Source organism: Fukomys damarensis, unplaced genomic scaffold (assembly GCF_012274545.1).
Source record: "Fukomys damarensis isolate Sample0158 unplaced genomic scaffold, DMR_v1.0_HiC HiC_scaffold_15, whole genome shotgun sequence".
Lineage (NCBI taxonomy): Eukaryota > Metazoa > Chordata > Mammalia > Rodentia > Bathyergidae > Fukomys > Fukomys damarensis.
The window spans coordinates 33,028,035-33,047,738 of record NW_022900927.1 but is presented as its reverse complement, the minus strand read 5'-3'; the positions used below and the strand labels follow the sequence as shown (position 1 = coordinate 33,047,738).

Sequence of the window (19,704 nt, the reverse complement as noted above, 5' to 3'; positions counted from 1 at the left end):
TTTTGTCAATGTCTTTATGAGGTGTGATGAAAAATAGAGTGAGTGTAGCTGCCTCACGGCACCCCGTGGAAAGGCAGATTTGTAGAAAAGGCAGTTTGATATGTCCTCATCCATCCTGTTTACCACGTCTGGTGTTATACCTCTCTGGCTCTTCTCCAAAGTCACAGTGACCACAGGAGGTAAACATTTTGAATCCATTCAGAACTTCCAGAGCTGTTTCAGAAAGTGGCAAGAACCATGGCATAAGAGTCTGAAGAAAAGAGAAATATTCTGAGAGAGATTAATGGCAACGTGTCTTTTACTGTAATACATTAAAAATTTAACATTAACTATATGTTTTGATCACAGCGTACAATTTACGATTCTGGATTATAAAACACTTTGTGATTCTAGAGCTATGAGAATGCAAAAGAATGTATTTTAGAGTCAATAAGTCGATTAGTAACATAGGACTTTTTTCTTTCATAGAGGGAAATCAGACAAGGACTCACAACGAACCTGTGCATCTTTGAAAGAATTGTCAAGCTCATTGTGTTCATCAGACATGGTGGACGATCAGAGAGGGCAGCGAGTTTCTTTGACTGGAAGGACTTTAAGGAAAATGACTAACGTGGTGGCACTGGGGAGTTGGAGCCGTTATTATGGTTTTGGAGCGGTCAGTTATTTGAATCTTATCCTGTACAGCATAGTGGAGCCGGGGTTCCTTCGGCTCGATGGTCCTTGTCTGCCCTCTAGAGGTATGCGAGGGTAATTAAATCCTCATGCTCACCCACTCTGGAATAGTTCGATTGTTTTCCTATTTTCTTCTAATATTCCCCAAATCTTCCAAGTCTCACGATGAGCTTTAACATTATTCAGAGTATTACATGTGAATTTTTTGTTTATTGTCATATATATATATATATATATATATATATATATCATATATGCAGTATTCATCACTTCCAGAGCACTTCTATGGCTGTCATTGGGCTACACATTGTTTTCTTATTGCAACTTTTAGTTCAGAGCAACCTTGATGATGACAAAAACTGAAGTTTACAGAGGATTAGTAACTTTATCAGGGATAGCACTGGTAATGGTAAGTCAGTATTTCAAAGCCAAATCCTCTTGCCATTAATAGCAATTTTTATACATTTCTGTGCGATAAACTTGTGGATGTGATAAAACATACACCCCAATGAACAGAGAACCTCTTCTGGGACAGTTTAGAGGGTGGGAGTCCATGAAGTATTCACCTGCTAGCCCTGTAGTACCTAGAATTGTTCCTTGCGCAGAAAGAAAAATTGTGAATGAAATAAACTCAGAAAGCCAAGCAGTTATACCAGCATCTCATAATTAAGAAAGAGAAGTATCTACTCAGTGAATATTGGATGTACGTGAGTTTGAGGCACCTTGGTAGATGCTGAGGATTCAAAGATGAACAGATATAGTCCCTTTCCTCAAGGAATTCTCATTCTACTGGATGTCTGGTTGGAGGGGGGGAGTCTGAATGATAAACTGGGACACAATAATTATTAAGCTGTACACGTCCCAGATCCAGTTCAAAAGAAATCTTGAAAATACTACGAAAGCTACAATTCCTGAGCTAGAAAAAGTTCTGCTGTTGGGTGTAGGTTGATGATTCTGAGGAAGAAGGATGAACCAGGTGAAAGATTTGGAAAAAAGATAAACTTAAACTGCACTTGAGCTGTGTCTTCCACCCCTTGGCTCAATTTCTAAAGGATTCCGGCTAGAAAAGGAGATTTTCATATGAGGATTAAAACAGATATCACACAGCCTCCTGGATCTCATGCTCACTTACTGGCATGACATGACTTTTCAAATAATGCAATCTGCTTCAGATATGCATCTGAAGTTCTCAATTATTTTTGGAAACGGGGGCCCAATCTTGCCAGTAAACTTGAGCTTTTACATAACATGACAGATGGTGTGGTCAATGTTTTTTGATTATGAAGCAAACTCTAGAAAAGTAGCAAACCAAAGCGATGGTTCTCTATATAAACTGTAAGTTATCTTTCACAGCACTTCATTAGAGAGGTGGCTTTGAGGGCTAAAAAGTAGGTTATCTTCTCTAACCAACACAACTAACAGGCTGCTGTGAGTGACTCAAGCTCAGGGTAGGGGAAAGGGCAATGTGGGTGAATCGCATTTCAAGGTCTGGGTTGCTGTGTGTTACTCTATTTCTTGCCATTGCCAAGCACAAGCCATCTCAATCTTCCTTCACCAAAAGTTGTCACTCCAGGGAGTCACTGTCCCAAGCTGTGGACACACTCTATGTCACAGCAGACAGGCTAAAGGCGGCGATTCCAGTAAGTATTGGGTTCTGCTTAGGAGGAAGGCTGAAAGGATGCTGTAATTCTGCAACTCCTCTTTATTTTGTTGTAGGAAGATCGCATAAAAAATGTACGATTATTAAAAAAGAAAACAAAGAAGCTATTTATGGTAAGCAAGAAAGCCTTTTGAATTTTCACCTCTCTGTCTGATGATCTTTTTGCTGCATTAAATTTTTCCAGGTAGCAAGTAATAATCAGGGAGATGTCTCAGTGACATGAAAAAACCAAACTATTCATACAGATGCACTTTCTTGTATCTTATTTTTAGAAAAGCTGCAGATTCCAGGAACAGCTTCTTTCCTTCTTTATGGAAGATGTGCTTGATCAACTCCAATTACAAATTTTCAAGGATATACACTTTGTAGAAGACTTTCATAGCTTGAGGCAGAAATTGAGGCGCTGTGTAAGTATGCACAACATAATGCTATGAGTTGGAACCTAGAAACTTACCTAAAAAACAGCTGTCTCTATGCCAGCTGGTGAGTAGAAAGGATTTTCTCACTGTTGGCTTGCAGTCCAAAGGGGGAGTCCTTCGCCAGGAAACAGAACTGGGGGACCATGTATGGCTCATAATGCCAGTAAGATTTGTCAAAAATTACATGTTATATACTGAAAAAAGCTGAAATAACATGGAATATTAAATATTCATTTAAGCCATTCCCTAATCCCCAAGTAACTCCTTCCTTCATCCAACAAATATTTCTTTGACACCAACTTTGTGCCAAACATTATTCTGTCTCTATTTCTCTGTATCTTTCTATTCTCTTCTCTTTTTTTGTACTGTAATGATGAGAACCTTTAGATTTCCCATTTCTTATTTATTTATCTAACTTTAAGATACTAGTACCCTCTTTTGAAGGCACAGTTACAGCCAAAACCTGAAAAAGAGGGCCTTATCCTCTTTCCTAACTAAATTATTTGATGCCTCAGAATTGTTATTGTCAGAGGAAATAATGGGAAATTAATTAAAAAGGTAAAAGTGTTGGTGATCCTCCAAAAATATCCATAGAATTAAAATATCATTGCTGGGAAAAAAGCCAAGATCTGTGCAATGTTAGTTCAGTTGCTCCTTGTGAAGTGTTGAATCTTTTCTGTTACTTGTTTGGGCTCCAACAAAGCCTCTTCTGGCCTCTCGCTCTTGTACCCTGCAGATGGCACAATGGTGGGTGTTGATCACCATCATAGCTTTCTGGGATACAGGATGGAAATGAGCTTTGTACCTTTGAGCATCCTGACATTGAGACTTCAATGCTGTGCAGTGGGAGGTGGTTTTTGTTGAGTTAGGTTGTCTTTTTCTTGTGGGCCACTAGAGGGCTTATAACCCACATTCTAGAGTTCAGGGCAGAGGCATTTTATGACTGTGAGCTAGTCAAGGTAAAAACAAAACAAACAAACAAACAAAAACAAAACACTAGCACATTTAATTCTTATCTGTTTAGCTTATCTTTGGGACTTGAGTTTCATGTTTTTTCATAAATTCTCTTATTCTGTTAAAATAGCAATGATAAAACTATAAATAAGTGCTGCAGTTTGTAGAACTATAGGGAGAATGCCTTGCCTCACTTCCCTTGCCTACAATGGCAAGAGCATTGTGTATTGTTGGCTTATTCCGTACTTAACCCAGGAGGTCATCTTCTTAAGGTAACAAAAAATTAAGTAGTCTTCTACATAAAGTTAAATTACGTAATTTTGCATTTCGTTTACCACCAATGGATTGTTATTACACCCTGTAAGAGTTTTTCCACCAAAAGATGTGAAGAGGAGGATGAAGGACCTGACAATGGGGGAAATAATGAGACCAGTGTAGGCTAAATGGGGTCATCCCAGAGACAAGGGAGCCTCTGCAGTCCCGGCATCTGGAACACAGGGGCCCTCTGCGGCCTTTCAAAATGGGCGTTAAAATAGACCTTTTGTTTCTTTTCTTGCTATTCAAAGAGAGCTCTTGGTTTGTGTGCATTAGCTGTCTAATTTATGCTACCCTAAAGGTAGCTTGATGCTTGCAGTGTATGTGGACACCTGGACTCCCAAATCCATGTCTGTTTTATCAATGATTTGATTTCAAATGTATAACGATAATAATATTCTAAATGAAAACTTCCAAAACTTAGATCTAATAAATCTGGTTTTCTTTGATTTGATTTTGGAGCAATTTTTTTCCCTAAAGGAAACTCAAATTGGTCAGTAGACATGCTTTCGCACTGTGTGTGCGTGCATGCGTGCGTTTGTGCCTGTGCCTGCGTGCGTGTAGAGACAGGGACTTTTGTTTCTCGGTGGCGGCAGCTTTAAAGGTGATGCCTCCCCCTGGTGGTGAAATGCAGACACACTCTCCATCAACCTCCTGCGCAGAGGAACTGGGGCTTTTCTTTCATCTGCCTCCCAAGCCGGTGTTGTCAGCTGCAGTTGGTTTGTTTCTCAAGCTTTGGAGTATAGGCCCTGGATAAAACATCCTGTGAAAAGGAAGTAATAGGATCAGCCTGAGATTTGGAAAGCCTCCGCAGACATTGCTTTAGGGAAGTAGGTATTGCTTTGTGTTTAATCTTTTTGCCAATCGCAATTTAATTTTGGCAACAACAGAAGCTCTTGTTTTTTTAATATAAATTTATTGAGTATCTGCTCTATAGAGAACTATGAGTTTAGTAATCGGGGAAGGGCTTGGCAGGGAGAAATTCTAAAATGTGAAGTAGACAACATTCATGAAATCATATTTTCCTAATAAAAATGGCCACTTCATATGGTCAATATATAAGCGGCATGTATAGAAATCTTACTTGCTGTATTTTCCCTGTTGTCCCTACTGTTGTGAGAAAAATGAGAATAGACGGTGCCCACCAGCCGATGTACTCTATGTGTTTTGTAGGAAGACACCCGGGAAAGGAAGGCAGGTAACCTCTCAGGAGGAAGAGAGCTCTCAGGACGCGGAGCAGAGGTGTATAGGTCATGGCAGAAAAGGAAAGGTTTCCAGGAGCGGGGACTGGAGGAGGCCTTTGAGTCCCGTGGAATCTCTCCACAGATCGTTGGTCTATTCAATATTGGCGGAAATCTTCCATGATCAGGAGCCGACAGAAAATGGCCAGCTTTTATTTCTAGGATTCTGGAATAATCCTAAGTGTCCCGTAGGATTTTGGCGGGCTGACAGGACAGCCTGTGCCTTTTTTCTGCTGCCTTTGCAGAGTTCAGTGCTGTCTGTGTTCAGCACAGTTGATTCAGGTACAGCATTTTAATATATAGTCCATTTGCTTAATGTGTGTATTTACTTAGTATCTGAAATTATGTCAAAAATAAAACATAGGAGTGTTGCTTTTCTGAAAAATTTCTCGGATATGACAACAAAAAAGGTGAACATATTACAGGCTATCTTATATAACTTAGAAAATTCAGTAATTATTTATTTTAGATCTTAGTGTAGTTATTTAAAGGCAATGAACGTTGACTGCTTTTTATAAATTATTATATTGTATATGGCCTTTCAAAACGTTCTGGTCTGTATAGATCTTTCATAGATCTTTTGTTTCTGTTGACACTTTTTAATGGACATCCCGGTACTTAAAACTCATCTCTTGGTTAAAGGTGAAATGCTATTTTAATTTTGATAGAATTTTTTTTCTTCAGAGAATATTTTATCAAATAGGAGTTAACTTTGGGTGAGTTTGCGAGTTGTACAGTGGTAAAGAGGATTAAGTTTCTGCTTTAAAATTTACAGTGGTCTTCCTTGATATAGTTAGTTTACACTGGCTTACTTTTGCTCTGTGTCACCAGAGAGAAAACTTCAATTCTAGAACGACAAGGAATTAGACAGTAGCTCAGCTGTTGTTAGCATTTCTCTCATTTTACTATTCCTGTATATGGAACTTTGTGATTGCCAGCTAGAGACCATGGCACAGCTCTTGTGATATTTGCATCACCCCACTGAACACTGAGCATTTTTAGATACTTTATTTCAAAATTTGTGCATAAAAGTAAATGTCAATGACAATTAAATACAGACATGTGCCACATAATGACATTTCAGTAAGAAACTGACTGTGTACATGGCAGTGTTCCCACAAAATAGCAATGGAGCTGAAAAATCCCTATTGCCTAGTGACATCCTAGCTATCCCAACAGCCCGACACAATGCACTTCTAACATGTTTGTGGTGCTGTGGGGTAAACAAACCTGAGTCACCACCAGTCATATAAGTGCATAGCATATACAACTGAGTAGAGAGCGTGCAGCTTGAAATTTAGGTCTTTATGGTACTATATTTTATTAATAACTTTAGAATGTACTCCTAACTTACTGAGAAATGTTTGCTATAAAATTGTATGCTGCTTAAGGCTGTCAAAAGCCTCATACATCTTTTGAGCACCGTGACTTTTGATTTTACCAGATAATCCCTGTGAAGTGATTGGTTTAACCTCAGTTCTGTGTGAATGCAGTCCAGGATCTTCACACAACAATACAACAATGGAATCAACCAGCTTCACATTTTTCTTTTTTGGTACTAGGATTCGAACTTAGGGCCTCATGCTTTCCACCATTTTGAACAAAGCACGACTGTAGTCCTGTTTCTTTTCTTTCCTCATATTCCTTTTCAGGCACTATTGTGCCACTCATTACTATTTTGTTTCTAAAATTTCTATTTTAAATTGACAAATCATGGCTGTATACATGTGAGGCACACTTTTATGAACACAAATGTGGAATAATTCAGTCAATACTGGACATATCCATCCCCTCAGATGCTTATCATTTTTTTGTGATGAGAACACTTGAAATTTGCTCTTAGTAGTTTTGAAGTGTACATTGTTCTTTAATGTGCTCGCAAAGCTGTACAACATGCATATCTCAAAGGGAAAAAGTCCCTCACATGTTCTTCCTGCCAAATTGAGGCTTTGTAGTATCTGGCCATTTCCCCCATTTCTTCCAATCCCAGCCTCTGTAACCACCTTTACCTCCCCACTTCTCTGAGTTAGGCTGTCTTAGATTACACATGTCTGTAAGAACATGGAGTGTTTGCTTTTCTGTGCCTGGCTTATTTCATTTAGCGTAATGTTCTACAGTTCATGCAGATTGTGAAATGAAACTTTCTTTTTTAAGCTAAGCTGTAGTCCATTATTCATGTATAGATATGGCATATTTGTATGTCTTCCTCTGAGAAATATCTAGTCAACTTTCCTACCGAATTAAAAATCAAATTACTTGTTTTCTTTCAGTAGACTTCCTTAAGTTTCTTATAAATTTTGAGTACCACTCCCTTACTACATATACTGAAGATATTTTCTCGTTCTCTGCAGTTTGTTTCTTCTCTGTTGATCATTTTCTTTTTTGTTCTGCAGAAGTTTTTTATTTTAATGTAATCTGTGTGTTTTACTTTTGCTTTTGTTGCCTGCACTTTTGGAGTCAGATCTGAAATATCACTGTTGAGACCAGTGTTCTGTAGTTTTCCCTCTGTTTACTTTGAGTGTTTTTTGCAGCTTTGGGTTTGATATTTAAGTCTTTAATGGATTCTGAGTTTGTTATTGTAGTTGATGTGGAACCAGTTTTATTCTTCTGCATGTAGATATCCAGTTTTCCTAATACCATTTATAGAAGATATTGTCCTTTTATGTTTACACTTTGTACCTTTACTGAAAGTCAATTGAGTTAATGTGCCTGAGTTCATTAGTAGTTGATGAGCCTATTTTTTGCCAATACCATGCTGTTTTAATTACTATCACATTGTATTATAGTTTGAAATCAGGTAGTGTTATCACTTGTTACTATTTGAGAAAGGCAACTCAGTAACTAAAATATTTTAGAATTTATAGCCATCATATGATGGGGACCAAGCATTTTTCTCTTCCTCCTCTTTATTTTCCTTCTTCCCTCTAAATATTCCTTTCCCTCTAGATATTTTTAAAATATTTCATGTGACTGCTACAGGCCATTTTGGCAAGTGACCAACTTGCTGAATTTATTCTATTTTACTTATTTTGTTTTAGTGGACTGACTTTAACTTTGTCTTTGTAAGAAAGAAGTCCTTCATTCTGGAGTCTGTTCTGTTTCTTTCTGCTTTGGAATTAGAGACAGAGTGATAGAGAGACGGGAAACTAGAGGACACAAAAGTCATAAGAACTGAATGTCTTTGAGTACGCATAATTCAACATATTTAACAATTTAATATCAATATATTTTCATCCACAGGGAGAAGTGTAGAAATTCTCCACAGTCAAGATTACATTTGAGTGTTTGTACCACTTTTTAGTGTTAAAATTATGATATTGTGAGCTGTAGCAAATGCTTCCCCAAATTTTCGTGGCTTTGCATTTTAAACTTTTATTTTTCACTCATAGGAAAGTCTAGTCTAGGTTTTGTAGATGTAGTCACTTTCTTCTACATTTAAACCGAGGATCCAGGCCTCTTTCAGAATGCACCTCTGCCACGTCTCCAGCCATTGGCATTAAGTTCATACCAAGGAGAAGAGAGCAGCTAGAAGACATACCAGCTCCATACAACCTTGCTTCCTGAATAACACATATCATTCTGAATCCCTCCTTGGTAAGAACTCATCACATGGCCACAAATAACTGCAGTGAATCCTGGGAAATGTAATGTAGCTTATGATTAGGAAGAAGAAGAAACAAACTTTGGCTAATAGGTAGTAGTACATGCAAATTATTTAAGGATTATTCATTATCATTTATCATCAAAGTCACTCATAGCTTATAGGGTATCTTTGCCCAAGTTAGAGAAGGGATATAGGCTTGCAGAAGCATGGTGTGGTGAATGCCGCATGTCACTGAGCTAAATATTGTTGTGCAGGGCATATCATGCCTGGCGGAGCAGGGTGTGCCTGGTCATAACAACAAGAGGTGGCTTCTTATGGATGGCTTCTTCTCATGAATAAAAACAGGATAGAGACAAAGGAAACCCGAGCTAATTTTAGAATGTTGTTACCAAGACAAAATGAAAATTCAATCTACTGAAACAAATGTGCTTTATGAATTGCTTGGGCAGTGAAGTGACTTTGGGGAAACTGACTTATCTTTGCCTACTTCAGTATTTGCCAAGTATTATGCTAGGTGCTGAAGTAAGAAAATCAAGAACGATTTTGGCTGTGCTTGCTAAGACTTAAACTGGCATTGTAAGAGAGAGAAATCAAAAGTTCAATGAATCCTGAAGAATACTCTAAGTTTTCTCACTGAAGTCACTGTGGAAGCCCAAAGGAAGAAGTGATTAATTCTATCTGCTGTGAGGCTTAGGTCCACATGGAGGAAACTGATTATTATAAAAGAAAGTGGGTTGTGCTTGATTTGCAGAGAAGTAAAAGCAACAAGAAAAGGAGGAGCTTAAGTAGGGGTTCGGTGGTATAAAACAATGTACCATGCTCAGGAAATCAGTAATTGAGCACGAGTGTAAAGTGGCCTGGAGAATGTGAAGAGGAAGTTGGTCTTGTAGGCTTTAATGAGGAGCTTCTTACAGAGCCCAAGTGAGGGACCACCTGGTAAGACTAGCTGAGGAGATTGGACCTTATCCTGAAGGAAATGGAAAGCCATTGAAAAGCATGGCATGAACAAGTATTTTGTGTTTTAGAAAGAGCTATTCGGAGGATATATGTGGGTGAGGGCAGGCATTGAGACTTAAGTCAGAGGAAACATGAGCATTGCAATATGCCTGGACTAAGCTGTGGCGTATTGGGGTCACAGGGCAGTGTGAACGAGAGCCTCAGTAGGAGGTGGAGTCTGGGATGAGCCCATGCTGGCTGGGTGGTGGTATCCCTAAGATACAGAAGTAGAAAGCTTACGGGATGGCCAGCACATTGCTTTAGACCTGTAAAACACTTGAGGAGCATCATATGTAGGTATTACCATAACAGTAGTATGTATGTGCTCCATATATATCTTGTGTATGTTTAACATTTATTAATATATATTGACATTTTATTGAGGCATAGTTGACATATTTTTAGCAGAATATATTCAAAGTGTATAATTTGATAGTTCTAACACATAGGCACTACATATTCACTTGAGAAACCGCTCTGTAGCTAAGATATCCATTACCTTCAAAAGTCAACTTGTGCCTCCCTGTCCCCATCCTCAGGAAACCAATGATCTGCTTCCTGTCATTAGAAGTTAGTTTAAATTCTTTAGAATTGAACATAAGTGGTACATTTCTGGGGGAGGAGTTCAGGCTTCTTTAGCCCATTCACTCACTTGTGATGGTTTTGAGATTCAATGGTTATTGATTATTCATCAATAATTCATTCCATTTCCACTGCCAGTAGCAGTCCATTGTAAATATATACCACAATTTGCTTACACACCTAATGACGAACATTTATCCAGCCTCTCCCATATTTAGGCTGTCATAAATAGAGCTTCTGTAAATATTCATATACAAGTCTTAGTCTGAAAAGATATTTTCATTTCTCTTGGGTAAATATCTGGAAGTGGAGTTGATCTGTCATGGGTTATGTGCATGTTTAACTTGATAATAAACTACTAAACTTTTCCAAAGTGCCTCTGAGACTTTACATTACTAGTAGTAATATATGAGAATTCAAAGTGCTCATACCCTTGCTATCACTTGCTTTAGTCAGCATTTAATATTATTCAGGCTAGATAGACAGTAGTGCTTGCAGTTTGCATTTGCCCAGTGGTTAATGGTTTTGAATATCATTTGATTTACTTATTAACCAACCATGTATCTTTTTCGATTAATTATGTGTTAACTTTTTATTGTTATGACAAAACCTGAAAAAAAAAACTTGAGGGAGGAAAGGTTTATTTAGCTCCTGGTTTCAGTACATGGGCAGCCGGTTCCACTGCTTTTTGAAACATCACGGCAGAAAGATGTGGCAGAGAAAAGCTGCTTACCTCAAGGCAGCTAGGAAATGGAAAAAGAAAGAGCCAGAGAAAACAGGCTGACAATAAGATATAGTCCCAAGGTCATGCCCTATGATCCACTCCTTTTTACGAGGCTCCACTACTAATTTTAATTACCTCTCAATAATACCAACAATGTACGAATCCGTCAAGGGATTAATTCATTGATAAGTTAGAGCTCTCATGAGCCAATTACCTTCTAAAGGCCCCACCTCTGAACATGTGAGCATTTTAGATCTAAATCATAACAAAGTGCTTGTTCAAATATTTTGCCCCTTCTTGTAAAGTAGGGATCATTGTTTTCTTATTAAGATTTGAGTGCTTATTTAAAACTATGCTCTCAATATGAGTTCTTTGTCAGATATTCAAATTGTGGTAAAACAATGTCGTAAGTGTTTCAATTTTAAAACATTATTAGGGTTAAGACACATTGCCATAAACTCCTGTCAAAATACCACTCTCTGCCCTTTTAAAAATACTTGTCCCATTGTCCTTGCCACTTTCTAAAGCAGTTTGGGAAGTCCTCTTTCGTGTGTGTCTTTAGTTAGGTGTCTTGGTTCCTCAATGTCCTGAACTGATTCAAAATGTTTACCTTTCACAGTCATTTTGACTTTAGGGAAGAGCCGGAAGCCACATAGTGTCAGATCTGGTGAATAAGTTTGGTGAAGACAAGCCACAATGTTTTCACGAACCTGCCTTGCCACTGGATGGTATTTGGGAACATTTACTGTATTTTTGATCATATATTCTAAAGAAACTCACAAAAGAGCACTTCTAAAGCTGCCTCAGAAAGTGGCAAGAATGATAAGTTAAGTATCTTTGAACTGAGAGGAAGTGCTTTGAGGTGATTTAATGGTAACGTATCTTTTACTGTAATAAATTGAAAAAATTCATCATCTATTTTGAACACTTTATATAGTGTGCGAGAATTTTGTCCCAGTGTACCATACATTTTACTTACTTAGTAGGTCCTTTTGATGAGATGACATTTTAAATGTATAGTGTAATTTATCAATTTTTAAAATTAACCATGCTTTTTGTTATATTTAAGAAATCTATTTAAACGAAGATTATAAAGACTTTTTGCTATGTTTATGTAGGAGATTTCTAGTTTTAAATTTCACTTTGAGGTTAATAACTTTATACATTTATGGTGATCGTTAACTCATTTTTTTAGACAACTGAAACAATGAATCACACTGACTGATTTTCAAAGTCGAGCTCACTTTGAATTTCTAGTATACAGTCTACTGAAATGTCCTAATGTTGTGTCCTCTTGTTGAATTGACCCTTTTATTACCATCAAATTACCCTTATTATCCTAAATAACATGCTTTGCTCTGGAATCTACCTCTAATGCTAATAAATCCACTCCAGCTTTCCATTGATTAGCATTAGTGTGAAAGGTCTGTTTGCATTCTTTTACTCTTATTTGTGCCCTTTCTTTACGATTGGTTTCTTGTAGGCAGCATTTGTTTGGGCTATGCTTTTTTTTCTTTTTTAACTCTGCTCTGGCAATCTTTCTATTGGTAATGCAGACCACTTACATTTCATGTGATTGTTAATATAGTTGGGGTCAAATTTACTCCTTTGCTGTTTGTTTTCTACTTATCTTGCCTATTTTTATTCTATTTTTCAGTTTTTTGCCTTCTTTATTGACTTTTAACATTTCCATCTTAACACCTTTATTGATTTCTTGGTTATAATTCTTCTGTGTTTTGGAGTTCTTGGAACTTTTCATTCTTTTGTCTAGGGCCAGGTTTTCACATAATGTTATCCTTTGTATTGTTTTCCATACTTTGGTAATTGCATTCAGAGACATGACCAGAATCAGGCTTGATTTTTTTTTTCGCTAGAACACTTCATAGGCAGTTATATATTTACACTTGGGTACATAATACATGGTTATTTTATTATTTTTTTGAGACGGGATCTTGCTATGTTGTTTAGGCTGTGCTGAAACTTGTAGTCCTTTTGCCTCAGCCTTTTCAATAGGTAGGATTATAGATATTCACTACCATGCTCATCTTGATCTGTATTTTTATAATGTAACTAGCTAGTAGTGATTATTGTCTGGATCCATTAGTTGATATGACTTAATAAAACAAATAATGATTTTAAAATTCTATCTTTATTTATAACCTGAGGTAATTCTACAAATAGTATCTATATCTCTCTATTTGTCTGATTCAAGAATTTACCACAGAAGAAAGACAGGCTAGCTGGGTGTGGTGGTACACACCTGTAATCCCAGCACTCAGGAGGCTGAGGCAGGAGAATTGCCATGAGTTTGAGGCTAACTTGGGCTACACAGTAAGGTTAAGGCTAGCCTGCACTACAAAGTGAGATCCTATCTCAAAAAATGGAAAAAAAAAGCAGTGTAAATATTTCCTTGTTTTTCTTTATTTGCTAGTTTTAGATGAAAGGGACTGTTTAAAAAAAATCTCCTATGACAACTAATGAGTTGTTATTTTTTGTTGTCATTTTTGCTGTTTTGTTATTAATTCACAGACTTGTTTTTTATTTTTTAAAAACCTTCCCAATTTAAGTTATCTGCCTTTTTTTGCTTCTTTGCAAGTCCTTTAATTTTGCCATGTTCTTGAATCACTCTCAAAATACAGCATCATGGCAATTATCACGATAGACTGCTAATCAGTTCCAAGTACCACTGAATTTGAATGCCATCTCATCATTTTGGGTAATGGAACAGAACTTGAAAATAATCATCTTTTGCTTTTATAATTTTTTTTAGCCATGTATTTCAAAAAGAGGGCATTTTAAAGATCCTTATAGAACTAAAATACTCCCAGACTTGAAGGGCAATTTCACAATTGCCTCATTGTGTTCATGAAATAATTTGCCTAATTGCTAGTGATCAAAATTGAAACTGAAAAAAAAATTTTTCCTTTAGTTTTCAAGATTTCATCATCTATTTTAATTGACATTTTGAGAGCCTGAAGAGTAATTGGTAATTAAAAGACATATTTTCCTAAATTTATTGGGTGTGATGACATTAAAATTGGATGTCTTGGCAAATAGAATATTTGTATCTTTACTTCTTGTAGGCAGTTTGCTGAGTAATTTATATGATCAGTTGTAATTAGCTTATCAGGTTGTGAAACATTGCTAATTTTTCATCCTTGTAAATTCACATATTTTCATTGCAATTGCTTGACCTGTTAAAACAAGAAATGAGAAATGAGACTGATTTTGTGTTATTCTTTCATAAACTACAAAGTCCAAAGCCTATCTCTCTAACAGTAACAGTAGCCTCATCATGAGTTTGTTGGACAGTGTCAAAGTTCCTAGCATGTGATAATTCTGCAAAATTTTCAATATCTTTTCCTACTACCTTCTAGACATAGGAGACTGATTTTTCTTTCAATTCCAGTTTTTTCAACAATTTCCAAAAAAGTAGTTCTCTGATATTAAATATTTTAAAATTTCCTAATGTTTGTTACAATGCATAATGTGAACAATTTGTAGTAGTAATTTGGTTTGAAAATAGATAATTTACAAATAATGATTTTAATCTTCATAAATACATTTCACATTATGTTATGATTTTTTTTGCTGACAGTGTTTTTCCTTGATTAATGATATACAATATCTCTATTGATATTATGGACATAGCTCTACTGCTATGTTAGGAATTTTTTTCACATGCTAAATTATATGAACTAATATTGATTAATTCTAATCACACTGACCCTGGAAAGTAAAAAAAAATCTGTGATAAAGTTATTTTACCTTAGATTGTTTATAGTTAAGGTTTTTTAAAACTCTAACTCTTGCATCTATGGTTGGGACATGTAGAAATGTTTTGTGAAGGTGTAAGATTATTCAAAGTAAGTGAGATTACTCTCTGTGCTCATTTAGATCAGAGCAGTCTTGCAGTTATATAGAATATAAAATTTGATGTTTTACAAAGTATTCTATTGCTTCTTTACTTGACTGCTGCATATTTGCCATTGGTCTGGTTTTAAGCATCTAATTGTGAATTCAATTTTGTAGAGAGACACTTGGTAGTTTAGTCATTTTTTCCTCTTTTCATGAAAACTTGGTTAAATATAGTCATGCTTTCTTTGAAATCTGCTCATTTTGTTATTTTCTTTTTGAGTTTCTTGTAAGCTTTTCTGGTCTCCATAGTTTTGTACTGGTGTTCTAGAGCCTATCTTTTTGCCAAACTGATTGATCTATTTAGTCCATTTTTAAAATAGGCTATCCCAACACAATTTTTTCTTTGTTATTTTAAATGCACTTTAGATAATATTTGTAGATCTTTACCTGAAAATCTACCTAATAAGTCAGCAAAGATTTGCTTTGAACTCTATATCTGTAGTCATATAAGACAATTACATTGATTTAATCTTTAATCCTTTATTCATTATTTGTATTTTAGGGAAATAAGTTTCAGGAAACCAAGACCATGGCCAGAGTAAGAATTATCTTAGCTATTAGGAAAACTAAGAAACCTCCACAAACACAGAAACACACACACACACACACACACACACACACACACACACACACACAAAAATAGCAATTGTATGTATCTGAAGCTGTATGTAGAGGTGCCTAAAATAGAAACTGTTATGTATACTTTTTCATTCTTCCAATGGGTACCTAAAATAGAAACGGTTATGTATACTTTTTCATTCTCCCAATGGCTATATGCTTATAATAATATATAGTATATTATAATAAGACCCCACTTTCCCAAAACATGAAGGTATCAGGGCCATAAGCTAAGGGTTATCTTATTGTTAATCAGGTTGTTTTAAACACAATTTTAATGCTCACTCATGCCTAGGATGCATTTCACACTTTTATTAAGCCAGGAGGCTATGGATGCCAAAGCAGAAGGCAGATGATTGCATTTCACCTGCTAATTGAGTCACTTGATGTTTACTGTTTGCATTTGCTGGACACTACTCCAGAGTCTTGGATTCAACAAGAATGAGCAGTTAATATCTCTGTTCTCACAGCTGTCTCTGAAAATGTTTTCAACCTGGCTGGGCTGGTCTGAGGCTGTGACAGTGGCAGCCAGGGGAGCAGGCTGGAGAATGTGCTGCCTCATTCTGCAGGCTGGGACTGAACCATAGACAAATTAACCTGGAGATTTCAGCTGAGGTTTGAAATGGGTTTAAATCATCCCTGCTGTCTTCAGCCTTGGAGCGCCTTCCTACCTCTTTACTTCTCTGCACTCCTCTCCACATCCACTAAGACACAACCCTCTTGTTTTCTCCTTCTGCAAGTCCACTGGATTCCACAGGCAATTGCCTCTCCTCTGTCTCCCAGAGAGACAGGATTTCTGTTTTGATCACTATATGTGCCACGCAGTACCATAATTGTGCATCACTCTGTTCTTGGCAGACGGTGAGTCATCGTGTGTGTGCTGATCCATTTTCTTTGTGTAACACTCTTATAAATTAATTTCAGAGGCACTTTTGCAAAAGAAAATGCACTAAATATGTGTTAACCTAGTAGTGAACGATTAGGCTGCTGTCTGCCTGTTTCTTACTGCATGACCCTCTCACACTGTTCATTGAGCTGGCCTCTAGTTTTTCTAGTGCTACTCTAAATGACATCTGTTCCAGTTGAGTTAGTCAAATTGTCCAGCCATTCTTATAATAAAACTGCTCACCCTTTTCTCATCTAGTTTCATTTCAGCAACTGGAACTATACACAAAGGGAAATAATTCTTTGCAAAATTTCTCCTTCTGAGCAAAGCAATTTGAGTTGTGACAGTAAAATCTAGCTATGCTACCGGATCTCTGGACAGTATTTACAATAGTTAAGAAAATGAGAACCTTCTGGGTCAGATCTTTAAGAGAGATCATTTTCCAGCAAATGGAGCTCAGTCCTGTAAAGCAGGATGTAGCTTTAAGGGCAACACTGGCCTTTTAGTTTTTCTGTCAACAAATGCTGTTTTTTTCCTAGGGTGATGAGAGTGGTGTAGGAAGTCTTCTGGTACTTCTCAGAGTTAAAGTGTTACTTACCTTCTGTAGTGTCCAGCATTTAGTGGGTTTTTTTGGCCTACCTTTTCAATGTTAAATCATTAAATCTTAGCATACTATTATAGAAACATGAAGAATGATGCTATTATTGTTAAAAATAGAGGCTTATGTACATGTAATGTGGAGACATTTTACTGAGAGTGCATGTACACATCATGGCAGATCAGAACGCTCCACCATTCCAAGGGAGTGTCCTGTGCTGCATAGTTTGGTGCAGGCATATTCTTTTTTTTTTTTTTTTTTTAGTACCGGGGATCGAACTCAGGTCCTTGTGCTTGTGAAGCAGGCACCAGAACCACTGAGCTAAATCCCCAACCTCAAGCATATTCTTAATTCAGGGCTCTTAGCACAGGAAAGTCTCAGATTGTGCTTGTGAGTCCCACATATAGCCCCTTCCCCTGAGCATTTCATGTTTGTAGAACTTGAACACACAGTGCTTTTGGGCCTAATCATGAAGAATCTTTCTCGTAAAAATCTCTTCTTTCCTATACATGATCTTACTTGAAGGTAGAGTCCCTATTTAGGCAAAGCTATGAATACTGCCACTACTGTTAATGTCATTAAATAAATCTTTTGGTTGACCTTAGCCTGTGTTATTCATTTTAATAAATGTTATCATTTAGCCACTTCCATTTTACGAGTTGTAAGTAAGTGTTATCTTTTTGACATCTTATCACTAGGATGGGACCTCTTGTGGGACATTAAATCAGTAACTAACTTACCTGTGCTTTGGCTTCCTTTTCTCAAATTGAGAATCATCAGCCCACAAAGTATCTTTGATCTATTTCAGTGCTAAGGTTTTATGAATAAAAAGTAAGTAAATAAGTTAGGGGTTTGAGCTTTTTTCTTCTCTTCCCTTTTCCTTATCCTATAGAAAAATGTGGCAGAATTGAGGAGGATATTAGTGTTTTCCTACTTGATTCCTAAGTGATTCCTATGTTCCGAAAAGATTTGAAAATTTACCTGAACAGAGGGAACTGGCAGCTTCTCTGGTCAGGTGATGAGCTGGCTTCTCCAGATATCAGCCTGCTGCTGGTAAAACACATGAATTCTGTGGTGCTCTCTCCTGGTCTTCTGCACTGAGCATTGTGCACTGTGATTTGAATATAATAGCTGGTATGATTTTTCACAAAGTAAATTTTTATTCTCCATCACCGATGCTTTACATCTCTCTTGCTTGATTGTTCTATCATGCTGTTTTCAGTTTTTCTGGAAAACACTAAGCTCTTCCCTCCTACAGCGGGGCTTTGCAACACCTTTCTCTCTGCCTGAATTACTCCCTCTTATGCTTCCTTTCCCATCCTTTTCTCCTTGCTTCCTCATTTGGCTGGCTCCTTTCCATCTTTCAGATCTTAATTTCAATTTCTGTATTAGTCACTTCCCTGCACTGGGAGAAAATATCAGGAACTTGCAACTTAAACGAGGAGAGAGGTTTATTTAGTTCATGATGTCAGTGGATTCAGTGTGTAGTTGGCTGGGTCCAAGGCAGAAATAGCATTGTAGAGAGGTTTGGTGGAGGAAAGTTGTTAGCCCCATGGCAGCTATGAAGCAGAAAGAAGGGAGGATCTGGGGACAAGAATGTACCCTTTCAGATCATGCCCCCAGTGACTCACCTCCAACCATTTTTCTTGTCATAAATCTTTATCATAGAGCCCTGTACACAAGCATAGCTTTAATTGTAATCTGGATTTTTTTTGTTTTCTTATTTATCATCTTCTTCCCCCATGAAACTATAAACCCGGTGAGACAGGCCCACACACTATTTACTTGCCAGTGTGTACGTCCAGTGCTAATACATGATACCTGCTCAATAAATATTTGTTGAATGGATGGAAGAACATTTTTAGTGCCATTTCAACAATGTTTTAAAGGATAATAATCATTTCATCTTAACATCTGCATGTATAAACATACCACTTTGTATATAAAGGGGAAAATAGGTTCTGTAGAAACAACAGTTTTATCTGTACTTACTGTTGGTTTCTTAGATTTCCTGTGTTTCATCAAGAAGAGAGATGAAATCTATTACCAGGATGAAAAGAACATTTTACAGGGTAAGTATTCCAATTCATGTTTTGAATACTTTAAGTTTTGAAATATGAAAATTTCTTGCTTTTATATTTCTATTTTTTCTGCAGATTGGATACAAAGGAATCTACAAAGCCATCAGTGAATTGGATATTCTTCTGTCCTGGATTAAAGAACTCTTAGAGAATATTTCATAAATCAAGAAGCCAACTACACTGATTTTATAGTAATTTTGAAATACAGCGAGAACTACTAGAAAACAATTTATAGCCACATATTTAGTTTTGAAAGTTTTATATATATTACTGACAGGTGCATCAGAATAGATGAGAGAGATTTCATGTAATAAAATTTGGAGGTAAGTAAATTGTCACAAATTTGTACATTTTCTTCAGAGAATACTTTCACCTTGATCAAATTTTGTTATTTGCAAGTACATTGTATACATCTCTAATTTAAAGATGTATTAGT

General features: G+C 36.7%; 1 protein-coding gene across 1 annotated transcript; it reads left to right on the top strand.

The window, feature by feature from the left end:
• Window positions 1-2,135: 2,135 nt before the first annotated feature.
• Il26 (interleukin 26) lies at window positions 2,136-19,441 on the top strand. Its single transcript, XM_010644220.1, has 5 exons — window positions 2,136-2,312; window positions 2,389-2,445; window positions 2,605-2,739; window positions 19,194-19,259; window positions 19,344-19,441. Exons 1-5 carry the CDS (start codon window positions 2,136-2,138, stop codon window positions 19,428-19,430), a joined length of 522 nt encoding a protein of 173 aa, XP_010642522.1. The 3' UTR covers window positions 19,431-19,441.
• Window positions 19,442-19,704: the final 263 nt, after the last annotated feature.